At 42.3% G+C, this 22,506-nt stretch overlaps 1 protein-coding gene across 2 annotated transcripts in view; it reads right to left on the bottom strand.

Moving 5' to 3' along the window:
• PLCL2 (phospholipase C like 2) overlaps positions 1–22,506 on the bottom strand; it is a 190,943-nt gene that overhangs the window by 39,301 nt on the left and 129,136 nt on the right. For both annotated transcript variants that reach the window (XM_043595476.1, XM_043595477.1), the window contains exon 4: positions 3,392–3,467. In XM_043595476.1, coding sequence (XP_043451411.1) covers positions 3,392–3,467 — 76 coding nt within the window. The remainder of the gene's footprint in view (positions 1–3,391; positions 3,468–22,506) is intronic.

Below are 22,506 nucleotides of genomic sequence, written 5' to 3'. Positions count from 1 at the left end.
CCTTCCTCTTCACCTCTTCAATGGATCTTTCCTATTTCTAGGGGCATGGCTTTCTTGTAAAGATGTCCCTTTAACCCTCTGACCCCGCTGTACTGCCATACTCTCCTCTTAAAAGAGTCGGCTCCGCAGGCTGTCCCCACTGCCCATCACCCGGTTGTCCCTGCTGTCCTCCCCAGGGTCTCTTCGGGTCACCTGCCTGCCGGGGCCTGCAGGTTCCCAGCCCACCTTGGCTGGGAGTCTTTACTTCTCAGCATTCTTCTCCTGCCTCCCTCCCTCTTCCCAAGAACACCACTGGCAAAACACAATTCTAGATCCAAAAAAACAAATCAATCCCATAGCCGGGAGTCTGAACATGTCCAAACTGGGCACACTTTTGAACATGTGGCTGGAGGTGGCAGTGTGACTCCTTACTGTCACTTAGCTGTTTAAATGAAGGCTTATCTAGTAAGAATAGAAGTTTGTGTTTAGAAGTTTGAAGTGCTTCTAAAATAATCCTCTCTTACAGCACTTTGGTACCTGTATCTTCATTCTGTCATTGCCAGATTAAAGTTCTATAAGCAGAACAGCAATTATTTATCAGAAGTAAAATCTCATGCAAATGTTTTTGAGCCCAATACAAATTAGCAATTCTTCATATGACTAATGACTATGTGCCCTTCCGATAACTGTAAACATGAGAAACAAAAGATCAAGGACTCTAAAATAAGCCCTTGGGATAACAGAAGGGCTGTGTAGGCGTTCAGCAGTAACTGTGATACCAAAAGATAATCGTTATGTGCTTCTCAAGATCTTCAAACTCAGAGCAACACGAACCATTACATAGTGGTTATTCTTTTTTGCCTTCCAAGCAAAATTCTTAATAGATAAGACACTTCAGCTTTTTAAATACAAGTAAATATTATCCCTCACTGAAATTAGACATAAAGCTGCATTATGCTAGAGATGAGCAAATTTCATAAATCGATGAAGTTGCAAAAAATTGGCAATAACTCAGACTGTCAATAAATAGGTCTTTTTTTTCAGATAAATGTAGTTTCAAATTCTAACAGTCCACAATTCTTCTGGCAATGCATGCGCTTAGGAGAATCAAATCCTTAATACAAGTCAAATCACATTTAGTCAGTTAGTATTCGAGTGACTGCTCTGTGCAAAATGTTAAAACAGGTGCCATGGGTAAAATGCAGAGTAGCTCAATGTGCAAACCTGTGCCTTCACAGGTTACTAGCCGGTTTAGAAGACAGACTCCATTAGTAAAATACATAGCAACTGAAACTCTCAGCTAAACCAAACACATTTTGAAGGCTGACTAGAATGGTTAGGTAACATAATTCCTACAATCATAAAAGGTCTCCTGGAAGACTGCTGAGACAAAAAGAAGAAATGTACAGATTGGCAGAGAGGAGGGAGAGAGAAGCCCTACTGGAGAGGTAGCCTGTGAAAATCTGACTAAGGAGAAACACACTGGGAGCGGGGAAGGGCAGCCCAAAGGCCAGCCTGGATGCATCCTGTCACTTCCAGCCCTCTCACTGCTCCCAACAGCTTCCCAGTTGGGAAGTCTCCCCATGAAAATTTTCTGCACACAGCTATTGCGAACATCACCTTACAGCTCAATTTCTCTCCTTTTCTGCTAAAAAACCAATCGCTTCCCACTGCCCCAAAAACCAAGTTCAGACTCCTGAGTAACACAGAATAAGTACTCAATACGTTTGAGTATGTGTGATTACTTTCATATCTCCTGCTTGGCTGGAAGGTTCTAAAAGGCAAAAATCAATCTTATTTTTTAATATTTTGGTCTGTGATAGCTCTTACAAGTACCCTTGGCATGGTGTAAGTCCAAAACATATTTACTAAATGAATGACGAGATGATTTAATGAAGAGATTTTATATAATAATGGCAAGAGGGGCTGGCCAGTTCGTAGACAACCTTGCATAGTTAAGTTAGAAGTTTAGATCTGCCTCAACAGACTCTAGTCAGCTACTGGACGACTTTATGTAAAACAGTGACAGGATAAAAATGGTGTTTGAAGTGTCTCATTTTAGTTGTGGTTGTAGGGAATATTAGCCCAGAAAGGACTAGAAGTAGCAAGATCACTTTGCTAATACTATTTTGCTAACAAGATGAGTAAAACAAGGTGAGGGTTTTCATCTGTTGATTAGTCACTAATGTGAATATTCCTTCAATAAACACCAAAAAAGAAAACCGCCATATATACCTTTGTCTTTGATCTATTTTTAACGAGTTCATTTCCGAGATAAGAGAGGAATCTTTTTGTCAGGCTAGGTGATACTTCCAGTCTCTTGATTTTAAAGAATAGCAACAAGGGGTGCCTGGCTGGCTCGGTCAAAAGAGCACTGGCTCTTGATTTTAGGGTTATGAGTTGGAGCCCTATGCTGGGTGTATAGATTACAAAGAATAAACAAACTTAAAAAAAAAAAGTATAAAAAAAAAAAGAAAAGCAACCGGAAGCCTTAGAAATTGAAGACAGATACTCTTATTTATGCAGCATAAATACCCTCCACATTAACATCTTCTAAAATGACGCTCTCACAAAATTTGAAAATTGAAAGAATTCCATTTTGTCTATTCTTATTACAATGCAGAACACTTGAGTTTGGGGTTTTACCCCAGCTAAAATTAATTAGATGGTAGCATTTTAAAATCCAGTGTAACATTTTGATATTAAATTGATGAATTCATCAGCATCTGAAAATGCCAGTGCATTAAAAATCGTCAAGAGGTTGTAACTGGTGCCCACCCTCCTTCCTGAGTACTCATTCCCTCTCTGCTCAAGCCTCACTCACCTTTCCCATCGTGTGCTGGAAGGTCATGCGGGACTAGCACAGGGGACACTGAGCAGGAGGTCAGTGCAGTGGTTCTCCATCTTGGCTGCTTACTAGAAGCACTGGAAGCTTTTAACAGCTATGAATTTCTCAACCACACCTCCGGCTGATGTCAATGTATTTTATTTTTATTTATTTTTTTAATGTATTTATTTTGAGAGAGACAAAGACAGCATGAGTGGGGGAGGGGCAGAGAGAGAGGAAGACAGAGAATCCCAAGCACGTTATGCACTGTGAGCGTGGAGCCTCGTGCAAGGCTCAAACTAACAAACCATGAGATCATGATCTGAGCTGAAATCAAGAGTTGGATGCTTAACCAACTGGGCCACCCAGGCGCCCCTAGATGTCAATATATTTTAAAAGCTTCCCCCAGGTGAATTTGTTATCCAGGCTTGAGAAGTAGTGAATTAGTATCTTCTTTAGCCATGGAAAAAATAATTTTTATGCCTGATTTCCTGGTTACTGTGTCAGAAGACAAAATGGTTTAAGGAGCTACATATATGATGCTACTAATTTTACTTTAAAGAGAAGAAACAAACTTCCACTTACCTGCCTTCTGACAATGTACAATCTTTTCATATACAGCGTCTGCATTTTCAATCACTGCCTTGAGGGACTGGATCATCTGCAACGGGAACATCCAGACACGGGATTACACCTGACAACCGGATGCCAGTCTACACAGGTGCATGAGGCTCTCCTCTATAAACAGGCTGAGGTGCTGTAGCCATGTGTTCTTTTATCTGCCTTCCCACTATTCAGTTCAAATGTATACAGAAGAAATGAAAAATCATGCATCCCATGTCACGGTTTAAGTAGACTGAGTATCACGTTTCAGTTAGGCTTGTACAACACTGAATTTGAACCTTGAGCCAATACTGAATGGAGTTTGTTTCAGTGTGAAAATCTAGAAATCAACACGTATACACATCTGATCTGTGTTTTAAATTGTATTTTCAGCCATGCATTTTAACAAAATTCAACTTCATCTTACAGAAAGCTCTATGACCTACACACCGTACCCATTTAAACTAAAACGCCTTCGTCCAAAAATTAGCTTAAAACTTACCATGACAATCAAAAAACAGCATTTATTTAATGCATCACTAATGATATCACTCAAACCAGTATCTTAAATGTTCCTATCAATGATTTAAAAAGATCCGATTTTGAGGAAAAAATAAAATAAAAGATCCAATTTTGAGTTCTTATTCCAAATTATACGTGCTTGTTTTAACAGCCAATCTTGAATTTAACAACAAAACAAAACAAAAAAAGGATCAGGGCATAGTTGATCACTCATTTTACTTACCAGAATGTTAGGAAAAGATCTGTTTGAAGTAATCTTTTTGGCTCTAAAATCACTATGAAAGTGGGAGAGCCAGATTCAGTTCTCACAGCTCAAATGTGAGCAACTATGACGCTTGCATTCAGCATAGATTTCAATTTTTTCTATTTAAATGTCTGGATATTTTGCATTATTATATTACTCACCTATTTTATATGACCATTTTATTTTAAATAACAAACACCAATCCATCATTCTCTATTCCTTTAAATTTACTGCCTTGTTTTTCTTTATAGTATTTATCACTAACAGCCACAATAATCACTTTATAGGAACCAAATATATGTAGGTTGGATTATTTGTATAATTCAAAGAAAGAACACCAAATTTTGATTAGTTACACTTACTTAAACCGAAGCATAATCAACATGCCTCTCAAGAAGTATACCAGATTCTTAAAATGAGTCACACAAGCATTAATCAACTTGTCCACTGTTCTAAGAAAATTATAGTAAACACCAAAAGGTTTAAGGCCAGTGAAGGTGTTCATTCATGCCTTCATGCATTTCCATGGCCCAGGAACTGGGGACACAGAGACCTACAGGATATGGCCACTATCTTCAAAAAGCCCACAGCCTACTGGAAGAGGATGCACTTTAGAATTCATGATTTTCACATTCACTCTTCAAAATCTGAGTCATGCCTGTAAATTAAAATAGTCTATTTTACAGCTTGACATATTGAACAGGCAATGATAAAAATGAATAGTTAAGAACTCGATTACACCGATATAAAGTCATTTGTACCATGACATCACTTGCATACTGAAAAGGTTCATACCGTCATCAGTAACCTTTTTCAGCTTTGATGTCAGGCCAAATGAGAGATATGAAGAAGCAAGGACTTCTTCAAGCAAGGATGGTGGCTGTCACAGCTAGCTCAGTGTCAAAGAACTGGCCAACTGTGCCTCTATCACTCAAATAGGAAAAAGGAGAAAAATGAAATGAACCTGGTCCTCAAGCAGACAGGCAGCACAGGGGCAATAACAGAGGGAAGGTAGAACAAAACAGCAGTATTAAGCATAGGCTTATGCATACAGATGCCCTGTGGGGGAAAGGTGGTCAAAACCCCAGTTTTTACTGGGGGTGGTGTGGGCGCAGAAAAAGCACAGATTTACATGGGCTCGAATCCCGGCTCTGCTGTTCATTAGCTGTGTCATCTCCATATTAAATGTCATGGAGCCATAACTTCCTACCTATAAAATGAGTTTAATAAAAGATACTACCTTTATAACGTTGTAAGGATTGAATGGAAGGATGCATGACGGACACAATGAAGACACTTGCAAACAGATGAGACAATGGATTCCCCATTTACCCAGGGGTCATGGAAGAGCATTTTCTGGTAGCCCAAGTTGAGCTGAACGAGCATGCCTTCCCTTCATAAGTTCACTGGCAGTGATTCAAACATCCATTACTAATTTTGGTTTTACTCGAAAAGCCTGGTGTGATGAAGTTCAGAGAAACGACAAATCACATTATTATTCTTAGAAGCATCTTCTGGTGTAAAGTATTTCCAGAGGTTACATAGTTGGGCACCTTTCAGCTACAAAAAACATGCAGGGCTTAAGGAAAGCACATCCATCTCAAGGGTCTGGAGAGAGAAGCTCACCCGCCTCCTGTGTTCTCTAACACTTGAAGGAGCAAAACTTTATTCTTGGGATAATCATTTACCGAGGCTGAGTATGGGACCCCGAATTAAGTGCTATGAATGAATAAAGAATAGCTGCTGACCCAGGACTATGAGCAAACAATAATCATAACAAAATGCAGTACTGCATCGTAGCTCATGGGCTATTGGTTGTGACAAAGTTAAATACCCCTAAGTAGGTGGACGGGATATTTAATCCACCAGTGATGTACTTACTGGTGGTGTCACGGCGTCGTGCAGATGCTCTGTTTGTGGCTCGGACTTGAATACAGTCTCCACCCCTTATTTACGAGCAGTATATAAAATATGAAGGTGGCTAACACACCAGGGTGGAGAATGCAAACCCAGTGAAAAGCCGTTCCTCTCAGGTCTGGAAGTAAACAGCAGCAGGCATTTGCAGACCATACGAGAGGGGTATTCTGGGTATTCTGGAGGGAACCAGCCTTGGAGAAGGTAAGCACAACAGTAAACAATCAGTGGAACTTAGAGAAGGCAGGAAGAAAACATATCCCCAGACCTTAGCAGAGATGATTCATCTTGCCACACCTGTTACTAAATGTTTTCACCACTTCCTTGGGGAGGAGGAACTGCCAGTTTATATCTTTTTATAGTTTTAGGGTGCATGTTTACAGTTAGGGTAAGTACTTATAAATACATTAATATGTAGTAAACAGTTTATAGTTCTTGTCCACAGAGTGAGTTCATTAATCTCAACTCTTGCAGTACCTGTGTAAATTCTTCTGGAGTGAAAGGGCCCTCCAGGTATTCCTCAGGACCGTGAGCTCCGACAGGTGCCCTAAGTTAAGGGTCCAGCAGGCCGAGAGGGCAGGGTACCTACCTACCCAGATGGCTGATTTCTTGCTTTCACTCAGGGGACAACTAGGACCGAGTGTAGAGCACATGGAACTGAGGATACAGCAGGGACAACATGGGGGTGCCATTAGATCTAGCGGGGACCAACCTCTGCCTGGGTCTGCTGCTTTATAACAAGCTGTGGTTATAAATAGTACAAGTGTTGGCTGAAGGAATCAAAATGAAAGTAATTCAACGCCTCCTCTGCATCAGGTGCATACCTGGTGCTTTCTATTTCGTCTAATGCTCACAAAAGACACGTGAGGTGGGTCTTTACGGTGTCAGTTTTACAGATTGAACCCTTTAGACCTGAGAGTTAAGCTACTTTCCCAAGGTCCTCTGGTAAGATGGGCAAAGGGACTGCCCCTAGGAAACAATGAATTCTGCTTGACCTCAAAGCCTCTGCTTTTCCACAGCGCTGGGACCGGCCCTGCCATACGAGTAGCAACTGTGCAATGAAGATGAGGAAAGGGCAGTCCAGCCAGAAAGACCTACGAAAGCAGAAAGGAATTTAGTAACTCCTGACAGGTGCTACACACATTAGGTGGTACAATCACAGCTACTGACTTTATCCCTGAATTTTCTTTTTAAGTAATATTTCTGTAAAGTGCGTTGGGAAAACATCTTTCAAAAGTGACAACAATAAACAATTTGGTTGGCTCCACTTAACAATTCATTATTAAGAGAAATCATAAATGAGAGAAATCAGTTATATTTAACATGAAACTACTAGAATAAGCATTTCAGAGTAGACAAAAGCAAATACATGGGGAGCGATATCAAGAGATGAGTCAAAGGGAGAAACCGCTTTAAATTATCTTATTTTCTCTGTATATATGACATTACTATGTCAACATAATGCAAGGCCCAGGAGAGTGGTTGGTTTTAGAAGCATTATTTACATTAATGCAAATGCATTTCCATCAGTCCCTTTTAAATGCAGAGGTGTGGGTCTTGGCTCAGCAATCAGATCATCCTGCCGCTTACCCTAGCGACTTACTGCACGGACAGCTCATGTTGTTTATGAAGTACAAGATGCGTTTGTGTAGTTGTGTAGTTGTTGCTAACAGATTTTATATTAGTGTCCAGTTACCAGTAACTCCTACATTTCTGGAACCAATGCATTAGGAAAATCTATAGCCTTCACATAGCCCAGAAACCCATTTCATAAATTTGATCCACTCTAATATAAGATTTTTTTTTAACGTTTATTTATTTTTGAGACAGAGAGAGACAGAGCATGAATGGGGGAGGGTCAGAGAGAGAGGGAGACACAGAATCCGAAACAGGCTCCAGGCTCTGAGCCATCAGCACAGAGCCTGACGCGGGGCTCGAGCTCACGAACGGCGAGATCGTGACCTGAGCCAAAGTCGGACGCTTAACCGACTGAGCCACCCAGGCGCCCCGTCTAATATAAGATTTTAATACAGGACTCAAACAGATGAAAAGCTGGAAGTTTCAACTAACGGCAATAGCAGTTCGTATTTTATTAAGCTGGACAGAAACCAGAAATGCCTTTCATTAAGAATGTTCTGTTTTGGGGCACCTGGGTGGCTCAGTCGGTTGAGCGTCCGACCTCGGCTCAGGTCATGATCTCGCAGTTTGTGAGTTCGAGCCCCGTGTTGGGCTCTGTGCTGACAGCTCGGGCCTGGAGCCTGCTTCGGATTCTGGGTTCCCCTCCCCTCAGCTGCTCCCCTGTTCACACTCTCTCTCTCTCTCAAAATAAATAAAGATTAAAAAAAAAAAAAAAAAGAATGTTCTGTTTTGAAAGTAACTCCCCGGGGCGCCTGGGTGGCGCAGTCGGTTGAGCGTCCGACTTCAGCCAGGTCACGATCTCGCGGTCCGAGAGTTCGAGCCCTGCGTCGGGCTCTGGGCTGATGGCTCGGAGCCTGGAGCCTGTTTCCGATTCTGTGTCTCCCTCTCTCTCTGCCCCTCCCCCGTTCATGCTCTGTCTCTCTCTGTCGCAAAAATAAATAAACGTTGAAAAAAAAATTAAAAAAAAAAAAGAAAGTAACTCCCCATGTTAATATAAGGCAAACTTCTCCACTTAATGGGCATGCATATAAAAACTGCTATTGTATTAATACAGTTTATTTCACTCAATTTCTATAGACTGCTTCTTTATTTTTTGCTTTGAAATTTACACATCAAGTAGGAAAATTCTGTTTTCAGGACAGGCAAGTCCACACTTTTATGTAAGGATCTTATGTCTAATTTTGGACAGTGCACCAAATCTCCTTTCATCCCAGGCACACAGATTTTGATAATTAAAAAAAAAAATGCCAATAATTTCAAGTCCTTGGGTGAAAGAAGTTTAATAATAACAATAATAACATCTTCTGAGTTCTAGAATTTTCCCTTTATTGTGCTTTCACTTCCATTTCAGACAGAAAATGCCTCCCTCATAAGACTTGGCTTTGCCTGTCCCCATCTTCACACACGGCCGCCGCGGCTGCTTTTGCTGTAGGTGTTTCTAAATAAAGTTACAAAGTCTGAGAAGGGCTAAAGCTCTTACAGGAGGGAATGTCTAGGTAACAAACAACGTTTGTTCCTTAACACAGGTTCTGTGACTATGTGACACACAACAAACTCAAGTAATTGAGCATCATTCTCAAACTTGCCAAAGGAGAGGCAAGGGAAACGATACACCCGCCCCCATCTCTGAACACCTCCCGGGTTCCAACGCTGTCATGGAGATCGATGGCAGGCCTTAGTGGACAGTGAATGTCCAAGTGGCAGGTACCCTGGTTTGGGTACCGCCAGGCTCAGGAAAGACCCAGGGAGGACTGGACCAAAGCACAGCTTGCCTCTCAGGACTCTAGGAATAACAGAACCGCAAATGTGAATCAAGCATCAAGGTCTTCAGAAGACCAACTAATTCAGTCCAAAGCAGAGTTCTCCACCCAATCAGAATTATCTGTGTGGAGTCTCTAATGCTCAATGTCATTGGAGGACTGTCACCCTGTGCTACACAGCCCTACAAAGCAAGTCAGTTCCCTAATGCTGAGAATGGGACAGAAAACAGGGAAACTCCCTCAGGAATCTGTAAATTTTGGTTCTTTTTTCTGTACTCTTGAAAATAATCTCTCTCCAAGTTAACAATACTACCTTTCTTTCTAACACTTTGCAATAATTATTCCCATGTGGCTGAAGAACTTTAAAATCGAATACAAGAACACTAGGATCCGAGACTTTGAAACTGAAATTCAGAGGTAACATTTTCTTTCAGTAAAATTTCAAAGCACAGCAAAATATCACAAAGTTGAACTAATGGAAGACAAACCATTTATGAAGTTACTGTTGGAAAAGGCAACACAGCTTTTAATACTTGAAAATAATATAAAAGTCACACACTTGAATGGGGGTGTAAAAGTTATATCACCTGGGGGTCTTTCCCCAGGAGCATGCTACAGTTAAACCCAGCCCCTTGTGTGAGCCGGGGAGGGCTTTGGCCACATTTTGCAAAGAGCTGGTCGCCATCCGGGGGCCGAGGTATGCCATGTCATTAATGGCTGTGGCCATTGTCCCTTCTAGCAAGGTCACCATGAAAACACTTTCCACAGAACAAACAGTTTCCAGAATAATTTGTCCGTTTCCTCTTGAAACTTCACTTCTATTTCCACATTTTCCACTATGCAAACCATAGAAAAGTATAGGAAAAAACCTATATGATAGCAAAGTTATAGAAAGGACCTAAAGCTCTGCCAGATGAAAACCACTACTGAATGTTAATGAACACGGAGAGAGGAGCATCGGTGGCTACTGTCGCATATGGGGCCCCCCTGCAGGCATGGTGGGGAGCGGGCAGCATACGAATCAATGCAAAATATCATTAAGCTCCAAGCATTTCCATTCACGTTAGAGGAAAACAGAGAAATGTGGTTAGAAAAGGAGAGAAGGGTCAGCTTGGATGGGGTACAGACTTTCAGCTTTGTGCAGAGACCAAAGGTGCAGGGAGAAATGCAGGGTCAAGGGCGTGAAGGTGGGGACAGGCCTCAGGCAGGAAGCCAGGGCAGGAGAGGCATAGGAGGTGGTGGAGGGGCTGGGGAGAAAGGATGAGAGTGGGAGACTGTGTGGGGGACAGAGCAGGACTCGGGGACCGATGTGCTGTGGGCACAGAGGACGAGCCAAAGCCTCTTTCCTCTTAGAGGGGTGACTAGACAGATGAGACAAACTTAACCCACCCACAGCTGTAAAGCATTTCACGGTTTCCAAAGTGTCTTTCCTACTGTTCACTCATCTAGGATGTGGAGGTCCTCCTTGGTTGGTCTGAGCTGGTGGTCACAACGGTGAAAATGTGCAGCAGCAATCGGAAACTCGTGCGGTGGCTTGGTTCTGGCATTGGAGAACTGGGAATGTTCTGCACAGAGGTGGCAGCTGAGATGAAAACATGTATGCATCTCCGAGGGAGGGATTTTAAAGATAAATGAGATGAAAACATCACAGTGCTGTTCCAGATCGCTTAAATTAATAAGCAGAGAGAACCAATGTAAGAGACACAGCAGGAGTGGTCAGAGGGGAAGGAACAGAATGAGGATATTAAACATTTACAGATGTGTGAGGAGAGTTTCTGGAAGGAGGGTAGGACTAAGCATTAGGAGCTCTGGATTTGGTCATTTGGTAACTGTGGAGAATATAATTGCAGTACCCATAGTTCTGCTATAATGGGACATACAGGCTCCTAAAAATCACTGCACTACAAAAAGTTATGCAGTAAAAACCACAAGGGTTGTGGGAAAAATGGGGTTAGGGACCCAGCACTCAAAAAGTTTGCAGTGACATATTTCAAACAGACAGGAACTGAATAAAAGTGATAGCCCGGCTCCACATGTGTTAAATAGTTAAGGAATGCAAAACTACTGCAGTGCACGTGGCACCTGACCCTGAAAAAGACCTGAGGTTTGCTTGGGAAGTGGGTGGTAGGACGGTTGCAGCTCGCGGGTCATGGGAAGTGGAGGAAAGGTGATGTGACATCTGAGGCAAGGCTGTAACAGCAGGCGTGGACAGGCACAGCTGGGAAGCCCGTTCAACTAACTGGGGGAGCCGGGTGCCCTGTGAGGTGTGGATGTGCACGCAGGTCAGCCACGTGTACTTTTCCAGGCTCACCAGGGTTTCCTGCGGTCAAAACTGTGCACACACAAACACAAAATTTGACTTAGGTTAAAATTGTTCCTTAATGTATCAATCACGTTCAAACAGATTTGCATCTTCACAACAAGTGTTATTGTCGAACGGACTACTGGAGATTCTTTCAAAATCTGTCTGAAATTTCTTTTTTTCAAAATCTCCCATGCAATTTCATCGTGAAGTGCAGTTAGACTCTCAGTTTCTATGAGATTCAACCGAAGCATGGTTTTGGCATCGTATAAGCCTGCCCCCAACTATTTTAACAATCTTTTTTTTTTTTTTTTTTTTTTTTTTTTTTTTTTTTTAGTTTTGGCCAGAGAATAGATGTCAAGTGCTATATAAATCTGGAGCGAATTATGAGTTATGAGTGACCCAGGGTCCACATTCAGGAAGCCAAGAATTCTCTAGCTTTTTAATACACTCTGATTTTTTCATAAAGTTCACTTCAGAGCTAGGGTGGTATGTGCCTCAGGAATGAATGTGGCTCCCCTGGTAGATAACTTTTATTTAAATACTGGCACAATACAAATCTCTTATGCACTAAATTTCAGATCAAATCCTGTAAAGTAACACACCATCTCACGTGTAGGTATCTAGTTGAACTTTCACACGATATAAAGCCTCCTCAACCACAAATCTTCGTCTCCATCTACCACTTCTCACTTTCACTTAATACAGAATCACATTTACAACACTTAGAAAGGACTGCGTTTCACAGATTAAACCTCCAGTTTTAATTAAACTGCAGTTTCTGAGGTGAATCACCATGTAAACAAAAGACGAAGACATTATGTTTGTTATACACACAGCAATATAGGTTTCTCCTGTACTCACCTAAAATACCACTTGGATTCAGTAAAAAATTCATGAAAATAAATAGTGTCATGTAGTCAAAACAACCAAGTTATTGCCCTAGGTTCTTGCTTTCTAGTGGTTGCTGTGCCACCAGGTACCCAAGGAGGGCCCAAATGTGACATGTGTGGGGATTTCTGAGCAGTACTTCCAATGTCAGCCACTAGAAGTCCTTAGTAATACACATCTGCTGGGCTGGGAGGGAGGAGAAAGGAGCAGAGGAGAGAAAACATCACAAAGGGAAAACTGGGTTTGGGAGGAGCACTATGTAGAGGAATAAAAGGAAAAAAAAAAAAGACAAAATCACAGAGGAAGAGCTCAGAGGAATTAAAACAATAAATGCACCAGGGTGATTGATCTTATCAAAAATCATACTTTAAATCAGATAAGAACATTTTAATTTATGCAGACAACTGAATAATCTATAAAGCTACAACCAAACTTGGATTTAAAAGGAATTCATTCCTATTTCTAGACTAATTGGGATTTAGCATTACCACAGGTCTCCATATGTTCCCAAACATGTTTAAATAGACGGTGAGCTGGAGAAGCAACACTGTGCAAAATAGCTTGGGGGAAAGAAAGGGGGAGTGTGGAAAAACCTAGAGTTCCAACAGATCAAAAGATTAGTTATAAAGCCAGTGTATAGATTTTAAATGTTTATCCTACTCTAAACTGTTGGCAAAGTTTTGAAACTTCTGAATAGTTTTAGCTTCAGGAAGTACACAGAATTTCAAAAAGTTGAAAAGAATTTTAATCTTGTGCTGTTTCTGGTCCTTGTACAATACGATATTCTAAGAAGACAAAAATCATTGAAAATTAAGCAACAAAATAGAACCTAAGCTAGGTTCCCAAAAAGGAACTCCAATGCAATTATAAAACTATGCAGAAAAAGCATACAATAATTCCTACTAGTTCCTGTAATAATATGTTGTGCTGTACTTTTCTGTGTGGAGAACACATATATAGGTAAGTTCAAATGCACTTAAATTATAATAATGCTGTTATCTCTCCATGTTATGGTCAGCCTTATACTCGTCACGGAATAACCTGGTGTGCTACACAGCATCACTTGGTGTTTACATGATTACTGTGGGAAGACTCACGATATTCTCACACTCTACGGGCTGAGTCATCGTGCACCATGGCTGCCTCATGGAGACCCACACACAAACCCTACCCTCTCCAGGCTTTGGGTCATGTCAGCCTCTTAAGGCTGTAAAAAACATCTCCCGCTTTCCTAAATTAATAACGATATGCTCTCAGGACACCCTCAGACCATCTCAGCACGATACCTAAGTGCACCTGTGCTCAAGTATCCTCTGTGGTCAGGACAGAAGGAAGGGAGAGGAGTACAGAGGGACTCAGCAACTTGCAAAGGAACTTTGGCCTCGACCTGAAGGGCAGCCAGGCACAGTCCAGTGGGGACGCAGTCTACATCGTCAGCTGCTCCTTCTGCCTCCAGTAAATGCCTGCAAAGCCGGAAAGAAGGGCAATGCACCACTGTAGCTCTCCAGTCTCGGAAGTTTTCAGGATAGTGAGTTCAGAGGCTACATCTTGGATGGAGAGCATAAAAAGTGAACTGATAAGAATGGCTTAAAACATGGCCAGAATCATCCCTGCAGGAAGAAAGGGGAACTTGAGCTCGTTAAACCCAATTATTCAGTGAGCAAGCTACTTCCGGAGAAAGATTAGGAACTTCTGGATGCTACATTAACTCTTTCAAGTCACCAAGGACCATTTTGAGTTCTGACATGCTTGTTTAAAACAATTATTACTACATTAATTAAATTTCAAAAGATACAATTAGAATTAAACATAGTACCACTTTTATTACTGTCTACTTATAGCAAGCCTTTTCTCCAAGGGCATCACGGTGATCTAGAAACTCCTAATTAACAGAAGGTAATTCAATCATAGTTTTACTGTAAGGTATCATTAGTTTCTCTCAGGTCTGTGTGACTAAGTATAGACGTTAGTTAAAAGAAAAAAGCAATTGGCGGCTTCTCTGTAATGAAAAGCAGGTTGTTTTTTTTTTTTTTTTTCGCACAGTGAAGTGTCCACAGTATTCCAGGAATGACAGAACAAGCAGGAAGACAAGAACACAGTCAGCCAGCTACTAGAGTATTTACTGTATAAACCCAGGATTTCTTTCTCCTGTTGACCAAATAACTCACGTGTTCCCCTGTCTTCCCCTTTCAGAGAAGACAGACAGCTTGCCTAGTAAGGCGGTCGGAGACCTTACCTTCTGCTTTTCACTTTGTAATTCTAACCCTGCCTTTATGAACTGGAGTAGCCATGCAGCAAAGCTGCTGCTCTGAAGTGGTGTTAAAATATGCAGACAAAAAGGTCTTACAGCTTCATGAGCTGCAGGTTTCTAGCGTTTGAAAACTAATAACATGATCATGACTCAATTCTCAATTTATTGAGAATTTATTGTGGTCTGGTCTACTTACATATAATTTCATACCCTTTGAGGTGGTGACTCAGTCCCGGCACCAGGCAGGGACTATCTCATCATCAGGGCTCATATTCTTTGCTAGCACAACCCCCAACCCCAAAGCCCATTCATATACTTCTGAGGGTGTAGGGTCTATATTTCCTCCTTCATTCCCCAATTCTGGTCGCGGGGTCTTTACATAAGAAGAATTTTGTGCACAAGTATTCACATTCCCTGCACACCTGCCCAGATGGTCTGTACTCATTGAGATGTGCCCTTTGCAAAACACACCAGGGCATTGTCTTCTGCTGGGCACCTGTTGCCCTCACTCCACTCACCATGGCAGGTGAGATAAGGACAAAGCCAAGAATTTCCCAAGGTGGGGCCAGAGCTGGCGGACTGTGTGTGTGTGTGTGTGTGTGTGTGTGTGTGCGTGCGTTTTCGGCAGAGTCTGGTTTCTTTACCCAGGAGCACAGGAGTGTGGTACACCTAAGCATGGGCAGTGAATGTCAGCAATGAAGAGGCTGGGACAATTGAGAGACAGGGTAGCTGTGTGGCATTCAAGTACTTCTCTGCTTGGTCCACCAGGAGCCTATGCCCACCTGCTTAGCTCACATGACAATCGATGGATAAGCATGCTTTGTAAAATCCTGAAACACTACATATGTATGAGCAATGTCCCCATCCTGGGCTGGCTTCACTGAATCAAGCTGTTCTCCTGTCTGGCTGGGTCAACAACTAGGGCTCTCCCCTCCCGTCCTCAACTCTGCTATATTTTCCTCTTAGGACATATGAATTTTTTAAGTAGGGAATTTCAGACACAGCAAAGTCCTCTGGCAAAAGGCAGGGGAGAGTTGAAGCTCTGAACAAAAAGATAAATGATTTGGGGAGGGGGACTCTCATGCCTGCCTTCCCATCTCCCCCAGTTCTAGTCCTGAGCTTCCTGCCTCCAGCCTACCCTCCCCCCCCTCCCCCCGCCCCAGGCATCTCAGGCGTCCTCTTCTTGTTGGACCCACGGAAGGCTCCACTCACCGCCTTAGGACATGGGGGCTGCCGTCTAGGACACAGCCTGGAAGAGCAGAGTGGTAGCTCCACCCCCCAGCCCCTGGCCAGTCCCCAAACCTAACATCCCAGGGAAGACCACTGGTGATGGTACCAATGAGCCAAGTTTGGGAAAATGGAGGCACTGCGGGGCAGGGAGACAGGGTAAGAACACCTGATCTGTGTCCCGGAGAGCAAGGTCATTTTCATCCATTCATTCATAGACAAACTTTGAGCGCCCGCTCTGTGGCAGGCTCTGCTGTGAGACAGAGCGGTGAACAGGGCACACACTGTCCCTGCCATCCTGGAGCTCCGATTCAGGGGCGGGGGAGAGAAGTACCTTAAAAAAAGAAATCAAACCAACGAATGCATAATTACAAGCTGCAGTGAGTGTGAGAAGGAAATGAACAGCATGAACCAGCAGGGTGTGGGAAGCTACAGAGGGCCCTTGGCACAGCCTTCCCATTTCCTCCGGTGGGAGAGGGCTTCACAGGCTTGGTCTCCGCCCCCGGCACCCTTTATAATCCCCACCCTGATGAGACAGCTTTAAATAGAAGGTGGTTCGCACAGCCTGGATTTTATCATTTGAGAGAGAGCCCTGCTCTCTGTTCAGGGAGGGGAGAAGGAATCCAGGTGTTTTCAGAGAAGATGGCAGAGCCTGCTCGGGAACTCCACCCAAACCTCCTTCTCTGCACCCCTACACCCTCCCTGACAAGAAAGGTTTCATCTGACTGATAAAAGGAGCACTACTTAAACTGGATTCGTTGGCTCATTTTTTTTGGTCAATGTTTATTTATTTTTGAGAGACAGAGAGAGATAGAGCATGAGCAGGGGAGGGGCAGAGAGAAGAGGAGACACAGACTCCGAAGCAGGCTCCAGGCTCTGAGCCGGCAGCACAGAGCCTGACGCGGGGCTCGAACTCATGAACGGTGAGATCGTGACCTGAGCCGATGTTGGGACACTCAACCGACTGAACCGCCCAGGTGCCCCTCCTTGGCTCATTTTTAATGCCTTATTACCAGGCGGCATAAGCAGGACAACACGCTCACTACGTGTGAAGTTAAGTTAGTTACACATGTTACTGGATTATAACACAAAACTCCATGGATTGTCTCCATTCCCACTGACCTAGCGTACTTGCCTCATGAGCACTAGAAGCGATCAGAGCAAACGTTAATTGTCAGCCTCATGAGCACTAGAAGCGATCAGAGCAAACGTTAATTGTCACTGGCTTTTCTCTTGCAGTTTGTGCCTCCGGTGTCTGTAGGCTCCTCCCCATCAAAATGCTAAGTGAGCATTACCGCTGCAGGGGCTCACCACTCTCCTGGGATGGGACTCAAGCCACTGCAGCACTCTCCGCCAACCAGGTTAACAAGTAGGATGATGTTCTTTTGGAACAAAATTCAAAGTGCGCGGAGCACGGAATTTTAAAAAACAAAAAGAAAACCTTTAGGATTATAATTTAAACTGGTGAAAGTGAATACAGGAACCAGTGCATTAAAATACCCTAGGGACCTTTTTCTCCCGATCCTCTTTTTGAGGGGTTGGCCAATTCTTTCTGCAAAGGAGGAGACAGCAGGTATTTTAGGCTTTTAGGCTTAGGCTTAATTTCTGTCTCAACGACTCACTGCTGCTGTTGTGGTACAAAAGCAGTCACAGAAAATGTATCATGGATGTGGCTGTGCTCTAATATAACTTTGTTTTCAGACACTGAAATCTGAATTTCAAATGGTTTTAGCAAGTCATACAGGTATCATTTTTCTATCTTTTCCAGTCATTTAACATGTAAGAACCATTCTTCACTCTCAGACCATTTGAAAACAGGCGGTTGCCAGTGTGGCCCACAGGCCACGGTTTCCCAACTGTGCCCTAACACGTTACAAGATGCATCCTTTGGTGATAATTGGATGAAAAGGGTTCAGGAGAACATAGCTCGATACGTTACTTGCACATTTTATCCAAGACCATGAAATAATCAAGTCCAGCTAGTATTTTTAAAAGGATAAACGTATCTTATGATATATGCAAGCAAAGGAAAGATTTGGTTATGGAGAATCCTAACACTGGTCAAAGACTTCCACCGACTCATAGCAAAGACAGAGAGCTCCGTTTTAGGCAATCAACTAAACATCAGTTAAGTACCATGCTAGTACCATTTAGTTAAATCCTCAAATAGCTACATCTCTTCACAAAGATAGGTTTGTTTACTTGTTTGTTTTTGCTTTTGGCACCAGATAAGTGATTTAAAAGCGAAAATCATTTGGTGCCCATATGATGATATAAAGATGGTGTCACTCCACACGGCCATCCTGCAGTGAGGGAGTGTCACGATTTTAAAGAAAACCAGAATAATCAAAGCTGGTATCAAAGAAAATACTGGAATTAAAGATTTCTGTAAGTTGCTAAAGGATTTCCTATATAAAATCTCCACATAAAAATCTAAACCATTTAGCCCTAAAGATGTGACTAATACTAAATGTAGTAGGGAAATAAATATTTGAAACTACCTAACATGTTATTTTTAAGTTAATTGGTAATTAAGCTTGTAGAGTTCAACTTAACTCTGAACACATCATATCGTCCACCCACTGAGTTTACTGTGAGAGTAGTTTTCCTATGGTTCGGAATTTAAAATGCCCCAATTAAGTTAGAAAAGACTTCAAAGCCATTGTTAGGTGCTATTTTTATTCCTGATAAATTCATGTGGTCATGAAATCAGATTTCTGATATTAAAGGTGGCTATTTCTGTGGGGTGAGTGGCATCAATTATTTTACAACAATATGGGGGAATAAAAGTGAAAAGAATGAAAAACAGGAGCTGTTAAAAGAGAATGAGTGACAGTTTCTGTAATCCCCACCGAGAGAGGCGTCCGTGTGCAGGGGCAGTCACCACCCAGGCTCGTGCAGACTAGAGAGGTTTGGTGAGGCTCAGGGTGTGCACTCCTGCTCGTACGAAAACAAGAAGTAAGGAATCTACACGCAGGGCTGATTTTTATTTCTCTCCTGAGCATGAGGTCAAATGTACATATCAACAAAACATAGGCTTCAAATCTCATGTAGTGTCAAATGTTATATATTACCCACATCTAGCTGTGGAGAAAAATCACTACCTCATTATTCAAAAGGCTGTGGAAAAACACCTTTAAAATTTTCTTTTCCAGTTCATAACTAGGGACATAAAAGGTCAGAAATGAATATACCCCTACTGCCCAAGATGCCAGAAGGTAGTTCAAGTAAGTGTCTAGAATTGCATTTTCTCAAAAACAATTCTGAAATAGACGTTTTTTCATCTAAACTGGTTACTTCAATAGCTTCATTTTCATGGAGTTGGTTCCATTCAAATTATCCCATTTCTTAGAGAGTTGTCTTCTAAAGTGTGATTGCACGTCCAAAGAGCATGTGCCCAAAACAGAGGAGCTCATCACTGCATTTACAAACAAGTCTGTGCATCACCACTAACAATTTTATACAAGTATCTGGTGTAACTTCAATCTTTTTAACTCAACTCCAAATTACACTTGCAACACTGTGCAATTACACTTGCAACTGAACTTCTAAATGGAAAAGCATATCCTGTTCTAAACTACACAAAAATGGGTGGTAATAAATCAAGTTAATCGGTGAATGGATCTCACATTGAGAAAGTCAGGGAATGATACTGAAAACATCAAGATTCTAAACAATAAAAATCATATTATCACTGTAGTTTACATACTTTCTAAACTTTAATCTGAAGATGGACAATGGGACACAATGAAATATTAAACAATTCATCCTTTTGATGAATCTTTGACAAAAAAAATACTTCTGAACAGAAACTCTCCTGTGTCCTTCCTAATTGTAATTGTAGCCAGCACTTTGAAGCCAGCACCGGTGGCAAACTATCTCCATTTAACTGTCTGGAGAACATTCTGAAGCCCAGATGGAGCTGGACACGAGGGCAAAGGCAGCCACTGCTCCGAGGTGGAATGGAGAACCGCCACAGGATTGACTTCCCCAACTCCCCACCTGGTCAGAAACTGCCACTGTTAGGAAAACTACTTAAGTTCAACGGTGAAGATGCATTTCCTAGGTCCTCCAGTGGAGTGTGGCCCAGGAAGTGCTTGGTGTTTCGAAGGGGTGCCCATACTTGGGGAGCTCCAAGGTTTCCATCTCAGGACTCTGCAAGCTTACAGAGATGCAGATCAACACATTGGTTTCTCTTCCCAAGTAGCAGCCAGTAGCTAGCTGCAAGTAGAGGTGGCACAGCCACCTGTATACCAACAGCAAAGGTTAGAAGTCAAGGAGAGACACAGCCGTGCGCTGGGCCCAAGGTGAGAGGATCAGAGGGTCCCCAAGCAAGGGGAGAAGCAGGCTGAGTGCATCAGTGAGCTACGAAGTGCATGTTCTAGGTCAGCTAATCTTCATTTCTGTGAATCTAAAAGGATATGGAACTCAAGCTGTGTAAAGACACACAGACTATCACGTGCTGAAAGCCAATTAGGTTCTTTGTGTCTTTGATCATTGCTTTTCTGGTTAAAAAGGATTTCCACAAAAGAGGACAATCACACCCACAAAACTAGATGTAGAGATGATACCATTCTGTGGACACTACAAAAATAATTCTAAGCTTTAAGATGTCAAGCAGATTCTGGACACTGTAAAAACATTTTTTTTTTTTTTAAGAGCTGTATGTTATTAATAGTGTTTGATGGATGTTTTACTAGCAAATAAAAAATTCTGATTCTGGAAAACTTCAATTGCTAGAGGAATACATGACATACATGTCCTTAAAGTTATTTTTCTCTTCTTTTTCTCGCTTCACAATATTAGGCTTAACATAACTTCATTAATCCAAACACACCAAACGGATGCTACCAAGATGCTCTAAGAAGAATGTTATTGGCTTATAGCCAATAGCAAAGGTCACAGAGAACAATCTGGCTCTGTTTCTCTTGATGATCACAATCCCTTTAGCTAACAGGGTTCTTAAACTTGTCACATCATAATTCTAACTCTACCTTCTGGCTCCTTTCCGGGTCTTTCTCTAGCTGGTATTTCAGGACCATCTTTATAGCAATCCAGAAGATGTGCTGCAGCGGGGAGGGAAGCAGTGGGGAGGGAATGCTGATATCTGGGGGGGGGGGGGGGGGGGCGCGGGGCTGCAGCAGGAACATAGGTGTTATGGGGAGAGCATAAAGTTATTTTTTCCCCACATGTATGGTCATATTTTATAAACCATTTTGTGGTTGGTGGCGCCTGGATGGGAGGAAGAAAGGAGCAGTGAAGGAGAAGTGTCTCTTGAAGTCCTGAGTGACTGGAGGGAGCTATGAGATCCCTCCATGGCAAGAACCAGCCTTAAGGTGAATGGGGGTGAGGGAGAGGATGGCAAGCTTTAGAATGATGTTCTTTAGGGGCGCCTAGGTGGCTCAATCAGTTAAGCATCCTATTCTTGGTTTTGGCTCAGGTCATGGTCTCACAGTTCGAGAGTTTGAGGCCCACAGCGGGTTCCACGCTGACCATGCAGAGCCTGCTTGGGATTCTCTCCCACCTTCTCCCTCTCTGCCCCTCCCATGCTCTCTCTGTCTCAAAATAAAGAAAGAAAGAAAAAAGAATGATTCTTTAGTAAGAATACAGAAAGAACCCTTTTACAACCCACCCCCCTCCAGGCAACAAGTGGCCACTTTGTAGAGAAGCAGCGGGAAAGAAAGTGTGAGAGACTGAGCATTTATAGTCCAAAGTAGATGATTAAATCAATACAATGGATCAAGTTTACTAAGTGAATGAAAACTGAGGAATACCCACCTCCTTCCTGAAAGAGACAGGAAAGGTACTTTTTTCTTTGCTACCTGAGTTGAGTGTGAAGTTTGCACTTATCTGCCACAGAGGCATAAGGTCATGTGAAGATGAACTGGCCACAGAAGTGAGAAGACCACAGTGCTACCTGCTCTGCTCAATGAACATTTACTTGCTCAAAGTCTAGTGGAAACAAAACATTTACTAAATAAATTAGGATAAGGAAACTAAATGCTTCCTCACAGTTTCGAAAAGCCACCAGTATACATCCTGACTGAGCAAAAGAACGGTGTATATTATTTACAGAGCAAGGAACGCTGTTTTACATATGTGTACAGTCCTTTTATTTTTTTTAATTTCCTGGAAGGGTTCTTGACAGAAAGAAGAACTTAGCCAACAACGCAAGGAGGCACCTTTACCCAATGCAGAAACCTGAAATGCTTCTGATCAAGGCGAGACAATATTAAAAATAAACTTTGAAGAAATTACATAAGAGCAAAATCTAAAATGCAATGTGGAATTTGATGGGAACAGGTAATTCCTCTGTTCTTGGATAGGAAAAAAAAAAATCACAATACT

This window comes from Prionailurus bengalensis, chromosome C2 (genome assembly GCF_016509475.1).
Source record: "Prionailurus bengalensis isolate Pbe53 chromosome C2, Fcat_Pben_1.1_paternal_pri, whole genome shotgun sequence".
In the NCBI taxonomy this organism is placed as follows: Eukaryota; Metazoa; Chordata; class Mammalia; order Carnivora; family Felidae; genus Prionailurus; species Prionailurus bengalensis.
Note: the sequence above shows the minus strand (reverse complement) of the source record. Positions and strands in the feature narration are given on the sequence as shown.